Source organism: Nothoprocta perdicaria, unplaced genomic scaffold, assembly GCF_003342845.1.
Source record: "Nothoprocta perdicaria isolate Ctin4 unplaced genomic scaffold, notPer1 scaffold_324, whole genome shotgun sequence".
Lineage (NCBI taxonomy): Eukaryota > Metazoa > Chordata > Aves > Tinamiformes > Tinamidae > Nothoprocta > Nothoprocta perdicaria.
Window position 1 is genome coordinate 619881 of NW_020455560.1, and position 25255 is coordinate 645135.

Below are 25255 nucleotides of genomic sequence, written 5' to 3' on the forward strand. Positions count from 1 at the left end.
AAAGCACTGGCACAGGCTGCCCAGAGAGGTTGTGGAGTCTCCTTCTTTGGAGATCTTTAAAACCCGCTTGGATGCAGCCCTGTGCCACGTGCTCTAGGTGACCCTGCGTGAGGAGGGGGGTTGGACTCGATGACCTCTGAGGTCCCTTCCAACCTTCGGCATTCTATGATTCTATGATCTTTTCAGAATCTGCAGAACTAATACAGAGAAACTTGCATACGACATCAAGGACTCAGCCATCAKTGTGAGTCACAGTTTAAGTGGAGGATGGAAAGGGACATCTTGGGGGAAAAGGTTAATTAAGTCTTCATGGAGCTGCTACTAAGTCCAGAGTTTCTATTTTGCATTCATATCCAGCCCATCTTAGAGGCAGGTTTGCTTCAGCAGCTCAACACTTGTGTCTCTATTTCCCGACTTAGCAAGCAGCTTTATTGAAATAAGTGGCTCTCTTTAAGGAACAGATCAATACTAATCAGGGAAGGAGGCTTCACGCTGCTATAAACTTCATGGTTTCCGTGCTCAGGTGCTCTCCTCGAGCAGGCTTCTTGCAGCTGAGACCAACTCACTCTTCCCCTTGCCCTGAGGAAAGAGAAGAGCTCACCAGATCCACACAGCTCCCCATCATGGGCACCGGGCAGGGGAAGCTTCTGGTGACCTGGAATGAATGGAGGTAGTGGTGTACCCACAACGGACACCCTCTTGGTCCCCATATTCCTGTAGCACCAATTTTCCTGCAGAAATATGTAGGTTTTCATAAAATCTAAGAGCTGTGATGCTCTGAATTTTTAGTTTCTATAGAGTTGCCACCTCAGATCTTCTTAAGAGCTGTGGATTAGGAGTTACGTGATTTCTCCATTTGGTCATACACTTTCCCATACCACTTGTCCTAAAACGTGCAGATAACTGCATTTCTGAGTTGTCAAAATACAACTGTTAAGCATCCATTTAATGCCAAGCTATGTAAGTTTACAGTAAGATAGTGATTAAAATTAAAATATACGGAAACCCAAGCTAGTACTACTACATTAGAGCCACAGGATCAGACCCCTAATGTTTGATTAAACACATTTATTTATACCATTAAACCATCAGCCCCGGGTGTCAGGGCTGGCTTTCTAATGTTTGTGAAAACCGGATTTTAGAGATACATTCCAAAGTTCAAAGCTTAAAGTATAAAATATATGTTCTTACTGCTTTAAAGCTGATGTCTAGACATTCGTAAATACTAACTCCATGGATTAAACAAAACTTTTAATGATCTCCAAGACTAATGACTGCCTTCCACATATACACAGTATACACACAAAATAAAAATAGATATTATCTTACAATTACATAAGCAATTTTTCATTAATTCCCTAAATTTTTAGGGAGGGGGAGCTGGAGGATTAAGATAAATGTGTGATTTTTATAACACAGAGAGTTAAAAAATTAAGAGAGAAGCTGTGCAAACCTGCACAGCCCTAGAGCAAAGGAGTGTTGGAGGGACCCTCATCTACARTGCTCTCTGTTCAAAGATAATACCAAAACGAATGCCACAAGCTTTGGACTAACCAGTCCCACTCTCAACTACACAGTTTTATTATAGACAGGTTATCTATGTAAAGAAGGAACCTCAGGAAATTGTCAAATCCCCACCAGGACTGGGATCCCACCTGGACAGGCCCAGGTAACTTGTGCACTCCTTGTTCAACAGGCCACATTTCAACCAAAGTGTTTACAGGATGAACATACACAGAAACAACTATGGCCAGGAACAGAAATCTTAAGGATCTTTATAAGGGCTGAGGCTAATCAAAGAAACAAACAAAAACCCCAACAACTTTGTTTAGTGCCTTTTTTGGGTGAAAGTGGACAAAACCAGTAAGAATACATATGGAAAATGCTCATCTAGCTTTGCCAAGACTTTATCCAGAATCCACTTGCATCTAGAAAAAWTTTAGAGGAGAGTCTGCAACACAGTATTTCAGGGGGAAAAAAAAGGAAAACAAAACTCAGGGCATCTGAGCATACAGTCCTTCCCTAGTGCTGTGGAGAGGCTGCAAAGAGCTACAGCACTGCTGAGTGTGCACAGCACTGCAGGAAACACTTTGGGGGGGATTTCAGTAAACCTTAGTGGCAGTGATGAAGGAAACAGTAAATGAACCAAGCACAGGATGTCTCGGAATAGAGAACATGCCTCATCCTTTTCCATCATGTGGACTAGCTGGCAGTGGAGCAGTACTCCCACCACCCGTACACTGAARGGGAATTTGCCATCTGCCAGTGATGTAGCTCACATGCTGGCCACAGCTCCCTTCTATATGCACAGGAAAACTCAACTGTTGAGCTCTTCTTGAGCACCTTCCTGGTGACCTCACTTTGCAACCCAGTTTTAAGTCACAGTAGAAAATGCAGTGGGACAAACTGTTGTCCAGAGGGCTTGAATGCAGGCAAAATGAGAATATTCTAGCCTGACAAATAGGTGGACATTCCTTTTCAGTGGGCCATCTTTATGTATCCTGCAATATATTCCTGTTGGTGAGTTTCCATGTGCCTAAAGAATCCAGAAAGATCAACGGCATTATGAACTACACAACGCAATGACCTTTGTTGCTCTTCTCACCTCCATCCTGAAACTTGCTCAGCCTTTCGAAGTAGGACGACATGGGAACTTGAACTATATCTAGAATTGCCAGCAGTGTGCGGGTCAGTCTGAGAAGCTCGCTAAAGCTGTAAAAGCCAAAGTATATGAGATTTCGAGCCAGGTGCACCACCTATAATAATAAAAAAAAAAAAGATAAAAAAAAATTAAAAATGAAAACACCATCAATCTTCATGGTATTCAGCTGTGCAGTCTACATCAGTATGGTTGCACTTCAGATGGCAGCTTCCACAGAGATTCAGATCTGGACTGCGTTCAATTCACTACAAGTCCTTCCACTGATTTAAATGGGCTTTGGATTACAGCCAGTGACATCAAATGTTTTTCAGACTTAGACAAAACAATTGCTCAGYCAAATTAAAGCAGAAAGAAAAAAACAACATGAGGTTTAGGCAAGGTTGAAAGGATACAATTGCATCTGGGAAAATAAATCTTGGAAAATAAATAAGATRGGGAAGAAAGACTCCAGGAAATCATTCAAAGAGTCAGCAACTACAAAGGAGACCAAATTTAAAAGAACAGTAAGAGAATAGGGTCAGGTAAGCTATATGAAAGCAATTCCAGGTGACCAGAGGCAGGAATGGCAAAAATACTGAAGTAGGATAGAGAAAGAAACTATAGAAGCTATAAGGACTTCCTCTTTTATTAAATTTTACTTAACCCTGGAAGATTTAGGCCTCTCTAACATTTCTGGCAGGAATTTCAAACAACRGCTAAAAAGCAACATTAGGTTATACAGAATAATTCCTTTAGTGTCATACTTTATATGGAGAAGAGCACTTTCTTACACTGAAAAAACAGCCACACACTAATTCATTAATGAAGAGAAAAAGAGCACATGACCATTCACCTGTACACATGTCCCTTCTCCTGGCACTGAAACGCAACTATCTCAGGAGGAGGAACACACAGTATAACTGTTTGACAGCAACATTATTTTCTGTAACAACAGAAGTTGGGACACAGGCAGCTAAGGAGTACCTCAAAYGTAAGCTTATTTTTCTCTTTGTCTCCAAAAGGAAAGGGCTGGTTTACAACTTCTTTCAAGTACTCCTCTACAAATTCCATAGTTAGTGCAAATTTCCTCTTCATTTCATTTCTTGAAGAATCTGTGAAAGAATCATACCTACAAAGCAAGGCACAAAGGACACAAAGTTAAACACCTCTAATCTCAGGATGAGCTGTCACAGAAAGAAATGCCAAGCCAAACAGGATTCCTTAAAATTACTGCCAGTTCTTTAAGGAGAAGAGATACGGGGCAACTAATTCTGAAAAGATATGCAAAGATGGCACAGAAAGGATGCACAAACTTTCCCTTTGGTAGTACTGGGATGGGTTGCAGTGGGTGCTAATAACAGAGGCAGACAAACACTTGTTCTGGCAGATAACCCTCCCGATTCTTGCTGTGGCAATTTAACTGGTCTCAGTCATCCTCTCTGTCCACCAGCCAGAGATTACCATCTCCACAGGATTGTCCCAAGGGAAGCAGCTTGGGACAACCAGCTCCCTGTCCTTGCACTACCAACTGGGACCGATTAGCCCTGCTACTGACAGCAGTCCCTCACACTGATCACAGAAGGAGTATCCTCTGCTGCACTGCTGAATTGCCTGTCTTCTCAGCCAGATACTCCACGCCTGGGTTTAGCCCAGTGGCTGGCTTCACCAAACCAATTAAGCCGGAGAGGGTTTCCACTGTAGTCCATGGGCCTTTCTGCCATACTTCAATTTAACACCCGCCGAAGTACTTTGCTGGATGGGCGCCAAAGACGCTGTGAACTGTTCTTGGGGCAATAGCTGCACCTAACTGCAAATTCTGGGTTGTCAACAGTGGTTTTCGACTGAGTTTGAAGTGTAAACTTGAGTTCTGACCATGTAATATTAGACACAGTATGATTATTTCAGGTTCAATTTTTCTCGGTAAAGACCATTCCATTGCCTATCTCCCCCATTCGTACCCTATAACAACCCAGTGAGGAATAAAATGAAATATTTCCTTTTAAAGCTACCCACGGAAGTTTCTAAATTAACAATAACCAACAGCCTGTGTTCTGCAACACAATACCCTCTCACATGTGAATTTGCTGGCATTAAGACACATACAACCAATTTATCCTCACATTAACCTCTTCCAAATGCTTTGATTTGTACCGCTAAACTCACTCGTGGATGGTGATCTTGGTGGGAATTTCAGTCCAGAGCCTGGCATATCTGACAGGCACCACCGATTCCTGAGGATCTCTGTCCACRTGCATGTGCAGCATCAGCCGGCAGAAGGACGCGCGTAGGTCGAAAGGGAGGCTTTCATCCGACATGCAYCGTAAGATCAAGTCTACTGACAGCTGGGCAGAAATCTGGTTGATGGCCAGATACTGGCGGTCCAGGCACATTCTTGCAAAGAGGTTCAGTTGATACCTGAAAGAAAAATAACAACATATCTCCTACTGGTTTTTTGAAATGCCAGCAAACGATGTACCTCCGAATCACAGTTTACAAACCTGATCTCAGTCCTTCTGATATAGATATTGAAAAATGACAAGAGTAACTTTGCTAACAAAGGCATTAACCTGTGATTCAAAATGTAGATGTTAGGCTCCCATCAGGACTGGGCTCTATCTGAAGTTCAAATAAAGCAGCCACAGAGAACGCAGGGGAAGGCTGCAGCATTTGAACATTTGAACATGGTTTCTGGCATGACCTAAYTTGCTTTTATGATAATGACAAGTAAATAAGAAAAGCAGTTGGCTCTTTGGAGATTTTATATTTTCTTCCATTTGAGAAAAAAAAGCATTTTACCTGTAGTAGGTAAGAACTTCTAAATCAGCTTTTGTGCCTTCTTTGGCCTCCTGAGCCAGATGCCTGATGGCTTTCCCATGAGGTTCTTTGTTGCTGTCAATCCAGTACAGCCACACTTCCTCGTCATCGATGTCGTCCGAGATGACCGGGCAATCCAGGGGATTGTCCATCTGTGCCGAAACCAGCCTGGGAGCACAAAGCAGTCACATGAAAGTAATGAATGGGGTGAATAATGAAAAGATGTGTATCAAAGACAACGGATACTCACTTRGTTTGAATGAGAATGTCAGCATTTCCTGGGCTCAGCATAAACTTGCAGATGAGTTCCTGAGTTACTGGTATTGCTGTGGTGTTAGATACACACAGGTCTGAAAGGTAATCCAAGAATCTGCACAGGCAAAAGTAAAAAAAAAAAAAACCATAAGAGATGTAACAGAGAACACGACACAAACTACTACACAGAAACACTGCAGTGGAAATATTTCTCTGTCTCTCAAATTTTGGGAGTATCTGTCACTAATAAACTCAAGGGAGCATACGACGTAAGATTTTTATCAAATGCAGTCTTTACTCACCATGCTATTGCAATCCACAACATATGAAGAGCCCCAACTGCTTTGAGAGCAAACTTGAATGAACCCCCAACTGACCAATCAGTTGAGAAAGGGAAAGAAAGAATCTCGAGCATGACACTTCTTGGCAAGTTAGAGGCCCAAGAGTTGTGGCGCAGCTTAAGGTCATCTCAAGCTCGGCTGGCAGGGGAGGTCCTCATCCTTACCAGAAACGGAAAAGACGGGCACAGGTTTTTACCCATCTCCAAGTAGCACATCTCCTTAACCCAAGCACCAAGGTGATGGTACTTGTGCTGGAGACAACCTGGTGCTCTCCCTACCACTGGAGCAGTCTCGCTTTTAAAGCTGCCTTTTAAAACTCTGAGGTGACACAGCCAACATTCAGTGAAGAAACAAGACGCGACACGATCTGAGAGAGGACCCTCTGTACACAAAGAAGTAATTCCATGCAAAGTCAAACTAACAAAAACTTTCCCTGAAAAGCTGTTTCCTATGAATTTATGTCTTGTGTCTTATGTTGTTTAACAAGTCTCATATTGAGGCTTTCCTCATAGTTGGGACATTCACAAAATATCTGCTTTTCCCTGGATCCCTCGAGGTAGATTCCTCGCAGCTCATACTGCAGCCTTTCTCAGACTGGAACATAGAAAGGTTTCTCCTTACTTCATTTGAGCTAAAACACAGGAAGGTTTTAAATCTTTTTTTTCCTAATGTGTTTTAGTGCATATTTTCACAATCCTCACTCACACAAGCAATGCTGCAAAAGTTTACAAGAYTCTCCGTGCAAATAAGTGTCAAAAATGAGACCTTGACTGTTAAAACTGCACTGTCTTGACAAGGAGTGTTTCCTTAATTGCTCTCCTACTTACACCTGAGGGCACTGAATGTATATTTTAAGATAGTTGAACTATGCAACAACACCAAGACAACCCCTGCTACAGAAAAGTTACATGAGATTGTTAATWAAAAGGTCCCTTCAGCACTGACACGGGAGCTGCTATCCCAGTACTGACCAAGCCCAATCCTTCTCAGCATGGGAGGCAGTGAGATTGCAGCCTGAGGCAGAATGGTTGCAGTGCAGCTCCGGGGCCCTGTGCAACGCAACGCGTAACTAACAGAACATTGCTATCCACAATTGCGGAGGATATCGCTCAGCAGCCAGTAGCTTACTTTTATTTATATTACTTTGGTCCATTTACGATTGAAAATCTAATGAAAAAAAAAGATAGCTTTTTCACTTTAAAAAAAATCCATTTACTTTGTTTTCTGACCTAAAGTTGAGCAAAAATTATGAACAGAGCAGAGCTGAAGGCCAGATGTTTCGTTTGGAACAAAATCTGGTCCACAAACCCGTGCTAGTTGGGGTCTTCACTGTCCCAGGCCCCTTGCAGGTCAGAGCTGCAATGAGTATTTACAAGAAAACTGACATCAGTAAAAGCTTAGTAAAACTGAAATCTGTGTCCTCTTCATCTATATTATTAGCAGGGAAACAAACAGGAACGGCAGTTTCACAAAGCAACTGCAAGGTTATGAGAAATCAAAATTTCTATTTATTTCTCTCTGCCTGTTTTAAACTATAACCACATTTTCAAAAGTGACAATTAACCTGAAACCTTGCTTATCAGCACGCTCTCCTTCTGAAATGCAAATAGGGTCAAACCCCAAGTACTGCGGGTATTTCTGACTTTTTTAGCATGAGACTGCACAGTTTTTTGTGCCCAGTCTTAAAAAGAAGCTAGGAGAAAGAGACAATGAAGCAATGAAGTGCAGACAGATTCACAGGTGCTATAAATACAAAAGCCTGTCAACAGAGAAGAAGAATCTTATGTGGACCACTTCAAACCTTGGCTCTCGATTTCTCCTGAGTAAATTAACAAATGTTTCTATTTCCTTAGCTGTGATGTGTTTCTCTAGCAGTTTTCTGTTGTTGTGCAACAAAGCTGTGATGGTGTCTTCTGCCAGGATATCATAGCCAATCTGGGACTGCATGACGCAGAAGTTCTTTGCGATATATTCCTGAAAGAACAAAAATCACCATGACCACTTGTTAAGCAGCAATATCTTCTCTTCTAGCATCAGCGTTATCCCGCTCAATTAACAATCAGAATAACTCTCAAAACTCTTCTCGACGAATTATCCCAAACAAAAGTATCTGAATACCTGTATGATAAASCTTAAGCAAAAGATTCAGTGCTAAGGGATGACTAATTCTTCTTATTCTTTCCAAAAGCAAAGAAATGAACCCACAAAAATACATATAGAATTAAAAAGAAATAGAAAACATTTTATTTAAAGAAAAAGAAGAGTTTCTTRTAATATCTAAGGCATAGTCTTTTCTGTTTTTTCTCTGAGTCTTTCCTCTTCCCCCTCCAAGATAAAAATACTCTTGCAAARCACTAGAAGAAAATCAGAGAAGCTACACGTTACATTTCTTTTTCTTTTTTTGTAATCTTTAGCCTCTTTAGCCTTAAAAAGTTTCTCCCCCCTGCAATCTGCAAAAGCACTGAACACGTTCTGAAATCTCTTGTTCACAAGAAGGGTCTAGTAGTGGGAGATCAGGCCACCTGATAGAAAAACTCTGCTGTGATTCACTGCCATGACCCCACAAATGTTTAAGCAATGGAAGCACAAACAGTTTGCTGCCTTCCCACTTTAGAATCCTGAGTCCAAGAGCATAATTTTAATAACACAGCAGAAGGAAGTATTAGGGCCGGATTTGCTGCTTACCAGTGAACTGCAAAGAGCTTAGTCCTTTCACCATCCATAACACAGACTCATCCTACAGTTCTGCTTGCAAGGGCAGCATGCAAGATCAAACACACAAATCAGGTATTGAACAGTTTTCAATGCCACTGACCTGATTCTTCCTATAGTCTTGCTGGGAATGTCGGAGAACTCTGTAACACAACCGTAACATATATTTGTACGGAGCGTATCGCTGGTCACCCAGATCTTCGAGTCTCAGCATTGAGCCTTCGCCTTTGTCCTTAAAAGGAGCTTTGAGGATCCCAAATATCTGTTCAAAATTAAAATCATTGAGGATGAAAAACAAAACCAAGCTTTTTGCTTAACTTAAGACTGTTAATGGTAGTGTCCTTTGGCAGGATCAGCACAAGACTCCTCTGGAGCAAAGTCACTACGCTTACTATCTACATAAGACAAAGCAGAAGTGAGAAGACACWGATAGTCTCTGACATTACAGCTTTAAATGTTTAACTTCACATTTCTCCACCAGCTTGATTGACAGTTTTGTCTTTTGACCATTATTATCAACTAAAAACATTTTGTGTTAAATGTCTTACCTACCCTTGGCTAAATTAAAGACAAAAAAAACAAAAAGGGAGGGCAATAGCAGCTGTGTCATTTCACTAAGCTCTTTCAAGAGAATGTTAATTCTGACTTAAAWACCATTTGACCCTCATAAGAGCAATGTCAGGGATCCACAAGAGCGTGAGAATTATCTTTACACAGGAATCACCTGCAGGACTGCAAGCTTTTGTAGGCGTATTTTTAATTTGGCCAATGATGTGCTATCAAATACAGCACTACAACTCAGCTGAATCACACAGAATTAACAAACAGACCTCAGCCACTCGCCTCTCTATCTCATTCACAGGCCAATCCAATCAAAAATAAACACAACATGACCTGGCCAAGATAGTAGCATATAACCAAATCACTCTCTTCTGCAATGTATTTGTAAATACAGGCAAGTATTGGGACATTAGGACATACCTGGGCCAATATATTCTGTTCCCTCATTAATTTTTGTCGTTCCCGGTTTGGCTTGGTAATGACCACATCCAAAACCTCCTGCCCATTATTAGCCACATCAGCAACAAAGAAAATGAGATCTTCTAGTAACTTGGTTACAAACCTAGAATGAACAGACAAATCATTATTATATACAGCCATTCAACACTTGCTAGGAGTCATTAAGAAGAAAATCACATTTTAGAACAAGCTCTATCTAACACAACAGACCTTCAATCACGGTGAAGCTAAGTTTGACATGTGCTTAAGGTTTCAAGGCCTTGGATCAGCAGAGGCTTAAATCCATCACAGGCATGTTTACCAAGGAATTAGACAACAACCACAGGGAAAAGGGAGAAAAATGCAGCACGCTGAATTGATGCAGAGTATTCAGAAATCCGAAATCTATAGCAGCCGGCCTCAAGGCCCAGCAGCACTAGAAACACACTCCTAGGCAGCCTAGCAATGATTTTTATTGGTAAATTAGTAACATTGGCCCACAAAACAAGATGACGCACTCACCAGAAGACTAACAGCATCCTGCTGCTACACTATTTCCCTGCTGACCCTAGAAACTGTTGAAAAAGGCTTTGAAAAAGACCGTATTTATTTTATTCACTCTTCGTTAGAGAAAAGGGGATTCGGTAGAAGCGGGTGCTGAAAGGACAGAGGCAGGAGTCATTCCTTTCCTACTGGCTTCAGAAGATGCAGGAAGAAAATGTTGTGAGCGTCCCCATGCCCTGCTTTAGCAGCGCAGCAAGCGCCGCAGCTCGARGCAGCCTCCCCGGCAGSGACAGGCAGCAGGGGCAGGCGGCGGGTGGAACAACCTGGCACGGCCTGTGGGAAGCCAGCTCAGCAGAGCGCCCGGAGGAGCGGCAAGAGTGGCTGCTTCCAAGGAAATCACAAAACGGACAAAAAATGCCCAGATCCTGAAATCGCCCTGAAGTGTTTTGCACGCATTGATTGATAAATTGTACCGATTTATACACTTAGTAATGCTGGATGGCAGTGACACAGTGGTGCAAGGCCGATAAAGGAGGCCACTCCTTGACTGCGCTGCTTCCCCCTGCTTCTACTCAGGAACAAAACGGCCCTTCAGCTCTCCAAGGCTGAGTCCCAGCATCCGACCCACCTAGATCTGCCTGGTAGGATAAATCCCGCACCTAATACTAAAGCATCTGTTCCAATTACTAGTCACAAAGGCTGTGGGCTCAACAGAGTGCAGAAAATCAGTTTTAGCACAAAAAAAATTTAGCACATTTTCAGCAGAAAGTTGTGCGTGATGCATAGTAGAATGGAAGTTACAAACAATCAGTGCCAGAGATGCTCTCTAATATTCAGTTTTACCACAGACAGCTGAAAATAAATAGCAGACTACATCACTGGCAATGTGATGTGTTTGGCTACTGCRTACAACAAAATCTCTTAATTCCGAGGCCGGTGTGAAGAAGAGACATTATAATAGGGCTACAGTTGAAGCATGGATAGATATGAAGGGTAAGCATTAACAACAACAACAGAAGGATGTAAAATAGAAAAGGAAAGCAGGGAAAAATAGAAGCAAGCAAGTGAACTATTGTGGCAGTCTCTCAGTCACTGTAAGACCTCCTTCAACCGCTCTAGAAGCATGAAGGTACATTACAGTGAATTTTATGTACATCCAGAGCCTCTATGCTGCCCATTCTATAAATATTGCTCTTGTATATGAGATTCAAGTCCAAAAGACCCAGTTTCTATAGTCCAGAAGCAGGGTATAGTAGGAATTTAAGACAAGCACTTTGCCTTTGCCCAGGGATCTGCCCATTTAGTTACATGGAGCTAGGGAAATGTTGTTTGCCCCCATTCTGCAGGCAGGAAACAAGATCACTCTGCAAGAAAGCAGCTCTGGAAGAGATGGAGGAAACCAAGTCCCAGGTTAGCACTCTAAACATCAGCCTATCCTCTGTCAGTTGTCTCTACCTCCACATTGATGTTACTAACTTGTCCAGCACTGTGATGCCCTGCTAAGCACCATTAATTGGAAGGGAGGAGAGAAAAAAAATCACTAACCTCCTTTCATTCTGTGTTATTGTTCCATTTTCCAGCTTTTTAACAGTGGATGCTAAAACCTTGTTGGCATCATTGGCAAAGTCCAAGTCTCTGACCTCCGACAGAGGAACTGACACGATGGCAAATGCTTCCTTGTCTTCCTTTGTTTGGCATGTCCCAATCTGCAGTGGTTTGGTGTAGATAAGCAAATTTGTCAACTTTTCCCTAATCATCACACATCTTTTACAGGTAAGAAGTGAGATTACCAGCAGATAACTTTAGGAATGAGTGTGAGATTTCAACCCCAAGAAAGTAGTGGTTACCTTCAACATCACAGGCCTCTCTTCATCAGTATCTATTGGAATGCTAGTACTAGTGACCCAAGTATTAGTGCATAAATGCCTCAGTCGGACATATGAATTCCTACAGGAAAACAAAGCAATCAATAGGTTAGATGGAGGCAGTCCCAAGCTAAACTGGACAAGGTGGGGTGCTGCACAATCCATGACAGCATCGTGAGACTTGGTAGTACAAGTCACACCAGCCACTCACAATAAGAAAAGGGTGAGGGGGCCCTAGAAGGTAGTGCCACCATTTCTCCCATTTTCTCCTTTCTCACAGAGCTGCATTAAGAACAAACAGTATCTTGGCAGATTAAGCAGAATGCAGTTTTAAGTATTTAGATAACCCTACAAGTAAAGTTTTATTTAAAGAAAAAAAAATCAGAAAGTTTTATAAAATCTGATATATAGAGAAACATGTTTCATGAATAAAAACAATTATTTTCTTAATATTTTTTTCTGCTGAGTAATGAACCTCTTTAGAGCACAAAAGACAGTAAAAGTGACCACGGATGCACAGCTTCACTATTATGGCCTAAAACCCTAGCTCCAATGAGCAAGTATTTACAGCATCAGTTCTCGACTGGAAATCAAGTGAACCAAACAAGCACTAGATTTTTCTAAATTATTTTCATTGGAGAATTTGTGGTATTATCAAGAAGCAGAGCTGAAAAATCAGTTAGGAGTTTTTCTCTGAATTCTGACTTCTAAATGCATTCYCTGTGGCCTTCACTCATGCTCATCTTTTCATGCTGATGACCTGTCACTTTTCAAGTAAGCAAATTACCTGGCAACATTTAACACAGCAAACACACTTCAAAGCTGAGCGCATGGGTATCTGCAGGCATCCAACGTTAAAAGCCACATCATGACAACCAGGACCCACGTGTCTGCATGCCCATTTGGTCCCAACCAACCCCGCCTGGCTTACCCAGCCAATCCTAGCTAAGCAACACAGCTAAAATTCCAAATATTCACAATTAAAACACAGAATAGATTCCAGAAGCCACTTGCTGAATYAATTTGAATAACATGTACTCAGTGGTAATGTGATCTGTCAGAGAAACAGAAGCACAATTCACCGTACACATTATTTTGTTGGGAACAGTTCTCTCAAATCTGCTTGCAGTACAATTTTTTCAAACAGTGCGCTAGGCTCAGGCCTGTCCTCACTTTCATCTGTGCAACGTTTAGCCCATTATTTTTCTCTTTGCAGCCTAAAATGTCACTTGATTTATCCTTATAATTATTTCACCCAGTCACCGTGGCAGGATCATGTTTTATACATCCCTTGTTCACTCATGATCACTCCCCAAATTTTAACTGAAGGATAATATCTGCTCAGGTTTGATTTTCAGTGCGTTACTCACCAGCCTAATGCTAAGAAGAAACCTTGTCAATGCAGCACTTTTTTTATTATTATTATTATTTCTTTACCTTGGAACTAGGCAATCAGCTCTYTGAAGAGTGGTGGCATCCAGTTCAAAGAGAGATGCAATGTCATTTCCATGTGGCACAGAGACCAAAGTGTACATAATCTTCTCCCCTGCCTGGCGTTTCTTCTTTGAAGCAGGAAGGTCGCCGTCTCTCTGCTGATTAGGCACAAGGGTTATTTGCTTGTATCGGGGCCCATTATAAATTCCCCAATTACCTTGCAGGCAAGGAGTACATCTGAATTGTGTTCGGTTTTTACCCCCCTGTACATTCTCACAAGAATGTACCGCGACTGGCTTTGGAGAGCGCAGCTCAAAGGCTGCACTTTGCCCCAGGCACACGGGGTCCCAGGCAGTCATTATAACAGCAGCAGGTCACAAGCTACAGAGACACTGTGCTGCTGTATACGTTATTACTCGACACCTCCAACTTCAAAAACCTGCTGGAGTTGCAGACCCTTCACTCCCAAAAGATGCAATTACACAGTGGTAGTTGGGAAAGGGCTAAAGATAAAAGGAAAGAATAAATGAAAAGTGAGTTTTTAGAAAGAGGGGGGGGGGGGGTGGAAAAAGAGACAATTTGTCCTGTCCCGCTGTTTTTTCTCAGGTTTGCTCCTTTTTTTCCCTCTCATGGTCAGAATGGCAGCAGCGCGTTTCTTCCCATAGGAAGAGCGCGCGCAGCCCTCCTCCCCGGGGCTGAAGCTGGGGCTGCTGCAGGGGGGCACGCGAGGCGCCAGCTCGGTGCCACCAGCAGCCACGTGCCGGGGAATTCTGCACCCGGCACCGCTTACGCAGCCACTTTCCTCTCTGGAGAGCTGGGTGATGGAGACTCCAAACGGTTCCTTCACAGAGCTTGGCTCTCCGCAGCTTGACCGAGGAGCAGCTCCGAGCCTGCGCCCGCAGCCACGGGCAGAATCACTGGCATAAGCCAAAGCTGCTCCGCCAGGGTGCTGCCCTGCACAGAGTACCCCAGACTAACAGGCAGTTACGAGACTGGCAGCCCCGGGCCCTTCACACAGGCAGAACATATCATAGGAGGAGAGAAAAATAGGACCCACAAAAGCCAAAAGAGAAAAATCCAACACTGGGGTGCTGCAGTAGTACAGAATGATTAATAGGGCACCGCTAAGGAAGAGATGCACAAAGCGACGGAGAGGCAACGCTCTCCTGGGTTTGCACATATCTTGATTAAAGGCCAACTCGAAGGGATAATCAAGGACAAAGCTTTGATTATTCATACTGCCCATTGATTAAGCAACAAAATCAAAGAGGAGGGAAGCTGTGCAAGAAATAGCTAGTTCTCATCTCATCTCAAGGCACTTTAGAATCCTTCAATCCTCCTTGTTTTTTCACCATCAAGTCTAAAATTGCCAGCTCTCCATCTCATTACTTTTATGAAGGACAGAGACAAGAGAAAAACAAGGAAGAAATCCTCTCACATCCTTTTCCTACATTCATCTAGCCCTGGTTGCACTAGGTTTCGAGAAGGCAGCTCATGGAGGCCAAGGCCAACAAACTACTGTGTCRTGCACAAGAGCAAGCCCACATCTAGTAGTCCTCACATTGCTACATATCCCACAGCCAGAAAAACACCGGACAAAATCACACTTGCAAATTTATCCCATATGCAAGGCTTGAGAAAATAGGTATAATTTTTGTCCTTGTGGGTTCTGATTTCCATGTGCACGTCTGGAAGAATATTAAGACCTTCAGAGGTAAGAATTGGAATAGTGTCACATCAATTTAAAATAGATTTGCCAAAATTCTGCACAAAAAAGCACCATACTTCCTATCTCCCATACACCCAGGACTAGCCATTTAAAATTCAAGAGTGCTCTGAAGAGCTGAGGAGCATAAGATGGTTTAGAACTGCATCCAGATTTTTGATTTTTTCCCCATAACTTACACCCAAATCTAATTAGATTTTCCCGAACCTAAACACTTTGCTACAATTTGCAAACTGATCTTGCTTGTGTAGAAAAAGGCAGGACACTTTATAATCACGTGTTTTTTCACTGCAGCACCTGGAAAAACACAGAGCAAAATAGGAAGCTACATTCCCTCCTGGGTTAGGAAGYTTTATAGGCTCATTCACTGCACCAAGCCGGACCATCTCCAGGAGGTCACTAAGCAGAAGGATGCAAGCACACGTGCAGGTTTCTGTGACAGAAGGAAAGGGACATCCCTAGTGCTCAAGGAGCTCCCACTCGCCATCCTGCAGCCTGGGGCTGCTTTCCCCACTCCCTAGCCTGACCACTAATTGCATAGGTGCTATATGTGCTACCCAGCAATGGAGCTGGCTCACCAGGCYTAACTGCAGCCAACCAGGCCTGGCTCCTGTCAAATTAGACCTGGCACCTGAGCAAGAGCTGCTTTCTACTCTAAGAACAAGTATGTTTCAACAGGGGCAAGGCGGTGTCTGCAGCAGGGCCGCCTGCAAGGCAAAGCTTAAATGAGCAAAATCAGACTTGCCCGGTTCCAGCAGGCCTCTRGCAAAAGCCTCAAGACTCCTCTCCTAATTTAACATCAGGATCATGGCCCCACCTCACAGCACAACCAGTGTTATCACTGTTGAGCACTGGGCATTGTCAAAATGTATAAACCGAAGTGATCCTTACCTGGAGAGCTCAGAAAACAGATTACAGAAAAGGAGTGCAAGAGATAGAGAGATATAATCATCACACAGGTACATAAAAGGCTTGAATTTATGCCTGCTTCTCCATCTGAGTGCATGTGCACAGTACTGCACGTGTGGGAGACAGAGAGCACACAGAGTTGTGCTCAGAAATTTTCCTATGATTACTTAAAATTAGTAATCAGGCATCAGAATCTACCCTCAAGCCATTATTAATTTTGCAGATGAACCTACATGAGGAAGCTGAAAGAGGAGAACAGATCAGACTACTTCTAACTGATTAAACAAAACGGCCAGCTCAGGTGAGATGCTCTATACCTAAGCAGAAGAAACAGCAAGGTTGTTCGTCCGGGTAAGAACCTGGTGTAGGAGCAGATGCAGCCAAGAAAAGCAGATTCTGAGAAGCAAAGGGAAGAAGAAAGTTGGAAAGGGACTCAAATGCAAGAAGATTCCACCTGAAGCAGTATCAAGGGGAAGCACAGAAGAGTGTCAGAGATGGCAGGGACAGCAGCAGAYAAGGAAAGCATCCCCTAACTAGTCACTGGCTGTGGCCAAATAAAGCCAGARACACATCCAAAGTGAAGAAGGGCCTGGTCACACCACTCGCTGTAGTCCCCCGGTTAAAATCACTCCAAGCTGTGGGCAAGACCCATTCCGGGGGTCAGGAAATACAGGGAAGCAGGCTGGTCACCCACAGCAGGTCATTGCCAGCACACAGAACCAAAAATCCCCCTCCCAAATCACCAACGGCCAGAGTGCTCTTCCAGAGGAAAGGGCCTCGTGTCCATAAAAAATGAATCTTTGAAGGCAGGCAAAGGCTGAGAGAGCAGAAAAGAAATCATATTTAGGAGAATAAACAGCCATTCTGGTGAGGTGTAGAAGTGCTGAGCAAACTCCAAAATTTCCTAGGCTGCAACCATGGGCCCGCAGCACATCAAAAAGACATTAGCAAAAATATCACTTTAATAAAAACATTTTTTTAAATAAAAAAAACTAACCCAGACATAATATGATGTTTGCAAAATGAAGGCCAAGTTCAATATAATAGCAGAGAAATCCTATATTGTAATTAGAGACAACACAAATCAGGCACGATCAGATTTATCTTTCCTTGGACCCGTAGCTCAGCAGACAACCCCACTTCCCAACTCAGTATAATTTGCTAGTAGCTCTGAGCAATCTCAAATCCCTATTAGTGACCTCAGCTGAGTATCACCAGAAATTCAGGAGATTTGCATCGAGTTCTGCTTATGGAGAGACCTTTGTTTTAACTGCAAAAACCAATACAAAATCACCACAGACCCGGCCTACCTTTCCTGCTAGAATGCAAACCCAATCTACAATTCCAATTGGTGCAGACCCCTCCTGTGGCCTAGAGACAGACAAGGCTAATGCCCTATTCCCGCACGAATACATTAAACTGCACTACCGACTTGGGCAGAAATTAAATTTAATAGCAGCCAGGGTTCTGCAAGTGCCCGTTAAATGCACTACACTGCGATATCTCAACGCGCTAACCCAGTTTAGGAGGCTTTTATGAAACCAACATTTTCACAGGGCAGTAATGTGAACAGAGCACCGTAGGCTAGACAATTTTTTCAAATTCTCTATGAAAAGGAAGTTGAGCAAATTAACGGGCAGCCTTGCTCCCACATGCGAGGAAGCCCCGGCAGCCGGCACAGCGCTTAGCCTCCTCCAAGACCTTYGCTGTTGACTCATTTGTGAGTCACCGCGTTTTTAGCGGAGACATCACGTTGCAGCTCTGTTGTTGGGAGCCAGAGACATTCTGTAAGAAACAATGTACGCGYGTGCAGAGCTGATTCAGACCTGGGTGCAGCAGCAGAATAATAATAATGTGCCAGCAGCCGTGGCTCCCCTTCTCCCGCTGCGAGCGCCGAGCATCTCAAGTGGGCTGACTGCTGCCTTTACCTAAGCAGAGACACGGCCGTACTGCCATCTCAGAGCTGAAGATTTTTCCTTTTTTTATTTTTTTTTTTCTCCATGTTTTCCAGATTATTACCGGGCTAATACCTAACCAAGCCTTCAAGAAAATACCCCCATACCTGTTCCGCTTGGTTAAACCGCATCACTTGTGTTCTACATTATGAAATTCTAATTAGGATTTTTTTAAAAAATAATCTTAAGGCCCATTAAGGTTGCTGGAAGGGAGCTTTTTTTAAATGGATTTGTACTTCAGTTTGGTAAAATAATGGTTTACCAGAAAAAAAGAAAAAAAAAAAGAAAAAAACCCACCTGGGTTGGAAGAAAGAAAACTGAATTGGGTGAGGGTTTTTTTTTTGCCATTTGTATATCTAGATAGACCCAAGTTAAAGGAGGTATATCAGACTGTGCCTAACAGTCCMTGGTGTAACCATTCAACTTACAAAAGACGTAAACAAATACTCTCGACTCTAGGAATAATCTGAACCATAAAGGCTGGTTCAGAAACATTTAGAGTTAGCGCTATCCGATGAAAACACTGAAGAAAAGGAGACAGCCTTTTAATAGGAAAGAGCAAACAAACGCCAGGTTCCCAGCTCTTCTTGACATTTCCCGTGTTTACGGCATTCTTCTAGATGCTGCACATTCATGTGATTGCAGCATAAAATACATCACTTTGGGGCTTAATGGGAGCTGTAACACAAGAGCACTGTTTGATGCGCTGTGCATTACATTTCCCTGAACTGCAAGAGCAGAAGATCGTATTTGATAGGGACCCTAAGTGAGAGGAGGGTCTTCACATTAAAAAATCTTCTGGATCATACATACGGGAAAAAGATGTACAAAGAATACTAATCAACCGATTTTAAGGTTATTTTTTCAGTCAAACCATGCTCCTCATGACAATCTGCCTCAAATCTCAAGCCACAGCCCTCAAAYGACCAAAGAACCTCAGTCCAAACACAACTTTAATGCCTAGGAAGAAATGGCCCAGTGACTTCCAGCAATATTCATGTTCTCAAGAGCCAAAGCCATTTTGAACTTCTAAGTCACTTAAGGCAAAAAAAGGTGGGGAGAATCTCGGTGTCTATGCATTTTCCTATAGGAAATCCTTTTCCAGTGTTGATTCCTAAACTGAACAGTTGTCTCACTTCTATCTCCCCCTCCAAGTAGTTTTACTTTGCARGCAGTACTTTGAAACTAACTGGTTTAAAAGCTGAAAAAGAAGCTGCCTTTGGAGCAAGTCACTTAGGCAGTCACCTGCTAGGAGAAACAGTAGATGAAAACTACAGTGCAAAGAAGCTCCTGGTTACCCGCCTTGGATTCAAGGCTGACACAGCTGCCCCTTCAAGGACAGGTCTAAATATCATGAGATTGTCATGCTTTTGATGGGTGCTTCAAAACACTGCATCATCATAACACAGCAGAAAATCGTGAACAGGGACGCAAAGCTTTCTGCTCAGCTGCTCAGGCCCAGAGCAAAAACTTTAAATAGCCATTGCTGACTCACACTACTTCCAGCAAGACTATAAAGGGGTGAAGGATTCAAAGGAATTTATGCCATGCTAAAAATGCCAGTAGGCTCAGATTTATACGGAAGTGTTACCAAAACTGCTTAGGAATTCTTCCACAAAATATTTTTCACATAATACTGCTGACTGCATAAGCCAAAATTCCCACACAGACCTATCAGTTTTGCTGAAATTTTCCATGGAAACTTTTGTCTAGGTGGCTTTCTCTTGTCTGGATTTTTGGTCAGCACCAGTGCCCAGAAGAGTTAAGCCAACCTGTTACACTAGTCACCTGTAACATAAGATTCCTGTTTGGATCACTCTTGTGCCTTCTTCGTTGCCCAGCAGAGGGAATATTTAACCGCTCAGAAGAACTGGAGTGCTCCAACGGGAGCCCCCATGCTAGAGCTGCACTAGCATAGTGCCGTACAGCACGGGTGGATCTTGCTGATGAGGATCTAGCGTTCACCTTGCACAGGTTTTCACACGTTTTGCTTCAAAGTAGYCCTGGTCTGGTTTTCTGGCCTGGGCACACATGACAGGTTGGAGCACAGTAGGTACATGCCTGGAGCATATCTTAGTTTATCCTCATCCAGCAAAATCCACGTTTACATGCTCTGAGGTGGCTCTCTAGAGCAAACTGGGGTGGCATAAGCAGGGAATAATTGGGAGATTTGATTCAGACATGCTGTCATAACGTGAACTAAAATGTTAATGTAGATGCAATCCATAGGAGATGAGCACTACAATTCAGAGAGCAAGATGATGAACCCAGGCACTTCCTAAGCAGTGGGATGCTCTAAAAGTGATGTCCTATTGAAATGAAAAGTTTCAAGGGCCTCAAATGTCATTCCAATGCAAAATACAAAACAATCATTAGAACATACATATTTTTATGAGAGAGTTACCATTTCTCTGGCCAGACTAGTTATTGCTATATTACTGCTAATACCAAATACTAGGGAAGAGCAAAACCAATGTTGCCAACTCTCATAATGTTCTTTATTTTTATTAAAATTGCAGACCTGGAGGTATATGATTATGTGAGGATCTTGGCTTTAATTTAAAAAATAAAATAAAATGATTCTTCCTCAAACAGAGAACAACTTGGAAAATGTGTCCTTTAAAAGAAAAAGTGCCAGAAGGCAAGCAGAATGAGACTAGCTYGATTTTTTTCTAAAATGATCTCAGGACTTTGAATCTGATGGAGAATGATTCTTTTATTTTGAAGCACTTGTTGTCCCAGTGTGAATAAGTTTCCTCCAAGGTTTTATCTCCACTTCCTTCACATGTTATGAGCTAGCACATGCCTGGCCTTGCCTCGTTGGTTAGAACTACCAACATRCTCTAGCGTTTTCCTTTAAATCACAGGCGAAGTAAAGGCCTAAATTCACTTTTCATATGATGGCTGCAGGCAACTGGGATGCAGAGCATCCATCTTCATGCCCAAGCTATCCATGGTGCAGGAAGGACAACTTGGGTCCTTATTACACTGTCGGTCTAGAGTTCAAGCTTTCTCCCCCTTGGAAGTGTCGCAAGGCTCAGCCTAAGTGGGTGCCTAAGTACACACTTGCATTTATTCAAYGCCTCTAATAAAAAAACCCTTGGCACATTCTTAGATTTAGAGCCAAGCCTGAGTGACACAGGCACCCCTCTCTGGGGTAGCACAGCCTACCTCTCTGCAGCAGGACCAGCTAATGCACCTCAGCAGGCATGGTGGTCATGAGCTTACAGTGGGACTTGATGCTCTTAAAGGCCTTTCCAACCATAATGGTTCTATGACTCTGTGTCTTGCCACGTGCAGGAGCTGCCACAGCAGTGGGGCTGTATACGGCCTCTACAGAGGCAGCGAGGCCAGGGTTTCCTCAGCACAGCTGTGTCGTGTAGGCAAGGCGACCTTCGGCATGTCTGCTTGACAGAGGTGCCCTAGCAAAGCTCCACAGTACACAGCACCTAATCATTGCATACAACAGGGTTCCTAAGATGAATACACCAGACTTTCTGCGGTATCTCCAAGGACTAAAGACGGTGGCTCAGGCTTATGCCCCAGCTCTTTGGGTACCAACTCAAACCTCACCAGAGCTCCCTACTGAAGGCACCCACAGTACCCAACATAAGATGCTTTAAACCAAACTGAAGCAGAGTTTAACTCAGCTGGAAAGCTAATTCTGGTCAGAGAATTTTTTTGCCTGTATTATGCTATTACTATTCAGAGGTTTGTGGGTATCAGTACTTAACCAACTAGACTTGCTTATCCCTGGTTTTCTTCTTAAAGAGGCTAGTGGTTTTTGCCATGTCTAATTTGAGAAGAATTAATCCATTTTGTATCTGCAATCACCAAGCAAAACCAACTCCAACTAATGCTAATCTGATGCAGAATTTGAATAAGCTTCCTAACATTTCCCAAGTTGTAGCTCACTGAAAAAAAAAAAAAAAAAAAACCATGAGAATAATCCTATAAGCAGTATGGGACACAAATGCAACATTGCTGCTGAGTTTAATCACATGCAAGGGAAAACTTCCTGTTCAAAAGCTTGGGGGGGCACGCTGGTTCACACGGGTTACAGAAGATAACCCCACTGGCAGTAAGTTGAAGACATCCAAGCAAAGGGCCTCCGTTTCACTGATGAGCTAACATAAGGCATGAAATACATGAAATCCTTTACATAAAATTTAAAAAAGAAAAAAGAAAAAGTTATAAATTGCTTTCATGGTGTAGGTTTTATTAGGCTAATKATACTCTATTTTCTGGATTATGTATAAAGTACAAATTCCACTTACCAAAGCTTTTCCTTCATTATTACCTTCTGGATAGTGTGGGTTAAGCTGAAAAAGAAAAAAAAAATCATATACTATCTTGATACTTTTTAGACATTTAAAAATTGAGGAGAGGTGAGTTTGTTCAGTTACATATTAAATATTCATCCTGCAAGAGAATAGTGAAGCATTTAMAACTGACAATTCTTCATTCAGTTTGACTGCCTGACTTACTGGCTCCTCAAAAGAGTGCATCTTTCCATCAGYAAGATGGGTAGTGAGTGAGCACAGGTAATTATTAATCTAAAAATAGCACATCGTGGTCACCCCTACACACTCATGAACATCTGCAGGACTGGCCCTCAGCAGATGAACTGAAATAAAAACTATTCTGCCCACRAAGATTTTACAGGGAGATGGTTCACTTGGAATAGACACTTCTTGGCAAGAGCAGTGACAACGCCGCTACAGCAAAGGGCTTGCCTGCTCAGTGAGTCTGCTTAACTGCTGCTAATGGGGGTAATATTTTCTATGCCATACAAGGATTAGCAAGCTTAATTAATAACTAAGGGGGTATGAGAAGCTTGGAGGAGAGGCACTACACAATAATAAGGGTAGAGCATTGCTGCTTCACAGTGTTTAACATGATTCTACTTTTGACGAGGGAAATATGTAGACTAGAAGATGAGGGATTATGTAGGCAGATATACACTCAAACAAACACCCACGCACATTAAACTTTCCAAGATTCAACTTACATAATGAAACAATTTACCTCAATATTTACCACACTCCCTGACACAGGATATGGCTTCAAAATTGAAATGCTGAACTGAAATTACTCGTTATATAAGGTAATTTTGTTTTTAAGCATTAACAGCATATATACATCTCACTGGCACATACAGTCATCTTCTTGTCATGAATTTGGCACTACCAGCATGGAAGAGCCAGAAGTGAATTGCACAGGACAAGCCAAATAAATTCGAATGAAACTTTTTGACATCACATCATCATACACCCAACACTACACAGACAACTCCTGCAAAGAGTTTTTATTAAAAGCCATCTCCTTTCCACTGCAAAATCCATTTTGTGAGCTTGAAGAAAGGAAGTGAACGTTTAGATATTCCTAAAACTGATGGAAACATCTTTGCTCTGTGTCACGGTTTGCTGGGCCAACGCAGGCACAACCAATTGCCTGTTCTCTGGTGTAAAATTCAGTACCTGTACTGGCCATTCTAGTACCCTCACTACCCTAACTGAAAAATGTGCTTTCACCCTGCATTGACACCTCTTCCAAATCTCACATTTTGCTCCTCCATGACACTCTCATACTGTCTCCTATCTCCACTCCCACTTACTTCTGTTTCACACGAACAGGAACGGGAGATAAGCACGGAACTGCAGACAGCTCAACATAGAACACACATCTCTACATAGATCTACATAGAGATGTGTGGAGCGATAGCGTTTATGTGGTTTTACCTCCATACATTTTCTCACAGTTCCTTCAGCATTCCATTTGTTCACTCAACAACCAAAATAATGGCAGTATGAGGCCAGGTCGAGTCCTGTACACTTGCTCCTCCATCAAGAGCAGGAAAAATCACCACGCACAGCCCTGTACAGGTCACAGCCAAACATGCTCTGGGCAGCCGTGCAGACAAGGTGCAGCAGAGAGGGCTGTGACTCTGTTTTCAGAGTCTGCTGACTGCAGGCAAGCAAGAAAAAGTCTGGGTCATCTTTAGGTTTGTCACTAGACTATGCACTGAGTTGTGTGCGAGGACTGTATGTCCAGCTGAACCACAACTACAAAGTCTTACTGAACAGTCAAAGCGCATATAGGTGTCTACCCAGGATGAACTGGGCCTTGAATTCTGCTGTGCTTTGCATGCTTGATCTCACAGAATCGCAGAGCCATCTAGCAATGCCTTTTTGTTTTGTTTGTTTTGGAAAGAGAATATCAACAACATGAGGAGCTATGAAAATATCCCCACTGCCTCCATTTCTTGCCTACTGTAAAACCAACTAAAGAGAGTGCTCTCAAATTTCCAAAATAATTCACCTGTGGACAGAGGCTGAGGGATACAGGAGACAGAGAAAGACTGAAGCGCATCCTTAATGATGTTTTCTCTTGTACCATTGTAATACAAATTATAAAACTATAGAGAGAGTATTTAGAGGAAGTTCGAGGTGCTAACATCAAACAGCAAACACAAAAGGATGCAGTTTTAGGGCTAGCATTAATGGCCCCATTTACAGCCACACAGATGAGTGGCCACTTCCATTTTCATTTCCAGTGAGGTTGCCAGTGCAGAGCATTGCTGAAAATCAGACTACCATCTATTACCCTATACTGCACTCTCTAAGCAGAGAGGTATAAATCATATAGTGTTGCATTGCACCAGAGTCCTCTGCAAATACCCACGTACAACAGAATGAGCCAAGAAATCTGTACCAGTCTTAATACTCCAAAATCTACTGTTTTTTCTGATTTTTGTAGGATCCCTTCAATGTTCCTCAAGAAGCCTTCAAAATGAAAGAATCCTTGAAAATAGCAACATTTCTTCTTTGTTGCTAAAGAAATCAAGTAAGATTCTTGGCAGGCATTCAGAACGTAAATATGAATGCTATCTTAAAACAAGTTCTAAGTAACTTTAGCAGACTTCAGGCTTTTTGGCCACCGGACTTGTTGCAATTGTGGTGTCACAGAACTACAGCTGAAATACAACTCTGGGTATTTGTAAGAATGACCGCTGGAAGGCCCATGCAGTCAATATACAGGAAGAAGATGATGCATTGAGATCAGCAGCACTCACGTAAGAGTGACTGCATAAACCATTA

The 25255-nt window shown here is 42.6% G+C and overlaps 1 protein-coding gene across 1 annotated transcript in view; it reads right to left on the minus strand.

Moving 5' to 3' along the window:
* ITPR2 (inositol 1,4,5-trisphosphate receptor type 2) overlaps positions 1 to 25255 on the minus strand; it is a 240023-nt gene that overhangs the window by 152974 nt on the left and 61794 nt on the right. Inside the window, exons 10-21 of the mRNA XM_026043261.1 lie at positions 22433 to 22477; positions 13569 to 13723; positions 12114 to 12213; positions 11812 to 11972; positions 9745 to 9886; positions 8867 to 9025; positions 7853 to 8025; positions 5706 to 5825; positions 5438 to 5623; positions 4805 to 5056; positions 3626 to 3770; positions 2606 to 2756 (exon numbers count right to left, since the gene is read on the minus strand). Coding sequence (XP_025899046.1) covers positions 2606 to 2756; positions 3626 to 3770; positions 4805 to 5056; positions 5438 to 5623; positions 5706 to 5825; positions 7853 to 8025; positions 8867 to 9025; positions 9745 to 9886; positions 11812 to 11972; positions 12114 to 12213; positions 13569 to 13723; positions 22433 to 22477 — 1789 coding nt within the window. The remainder of the gene's footprint in view (positions 1 to 2605; positions 2757 to 3625; positions 3771 to 4804; positions 5057 to 5437; positions 5624 to 5705; positions 5826 to 7852; positions 8026 to 8866; positions 9026 to 9744; positions 9887 to 11811; positions 11973 to 12113; positions 12214 to 13568; positions 13724 to 22432; positions 22478 to 25255) is intronic.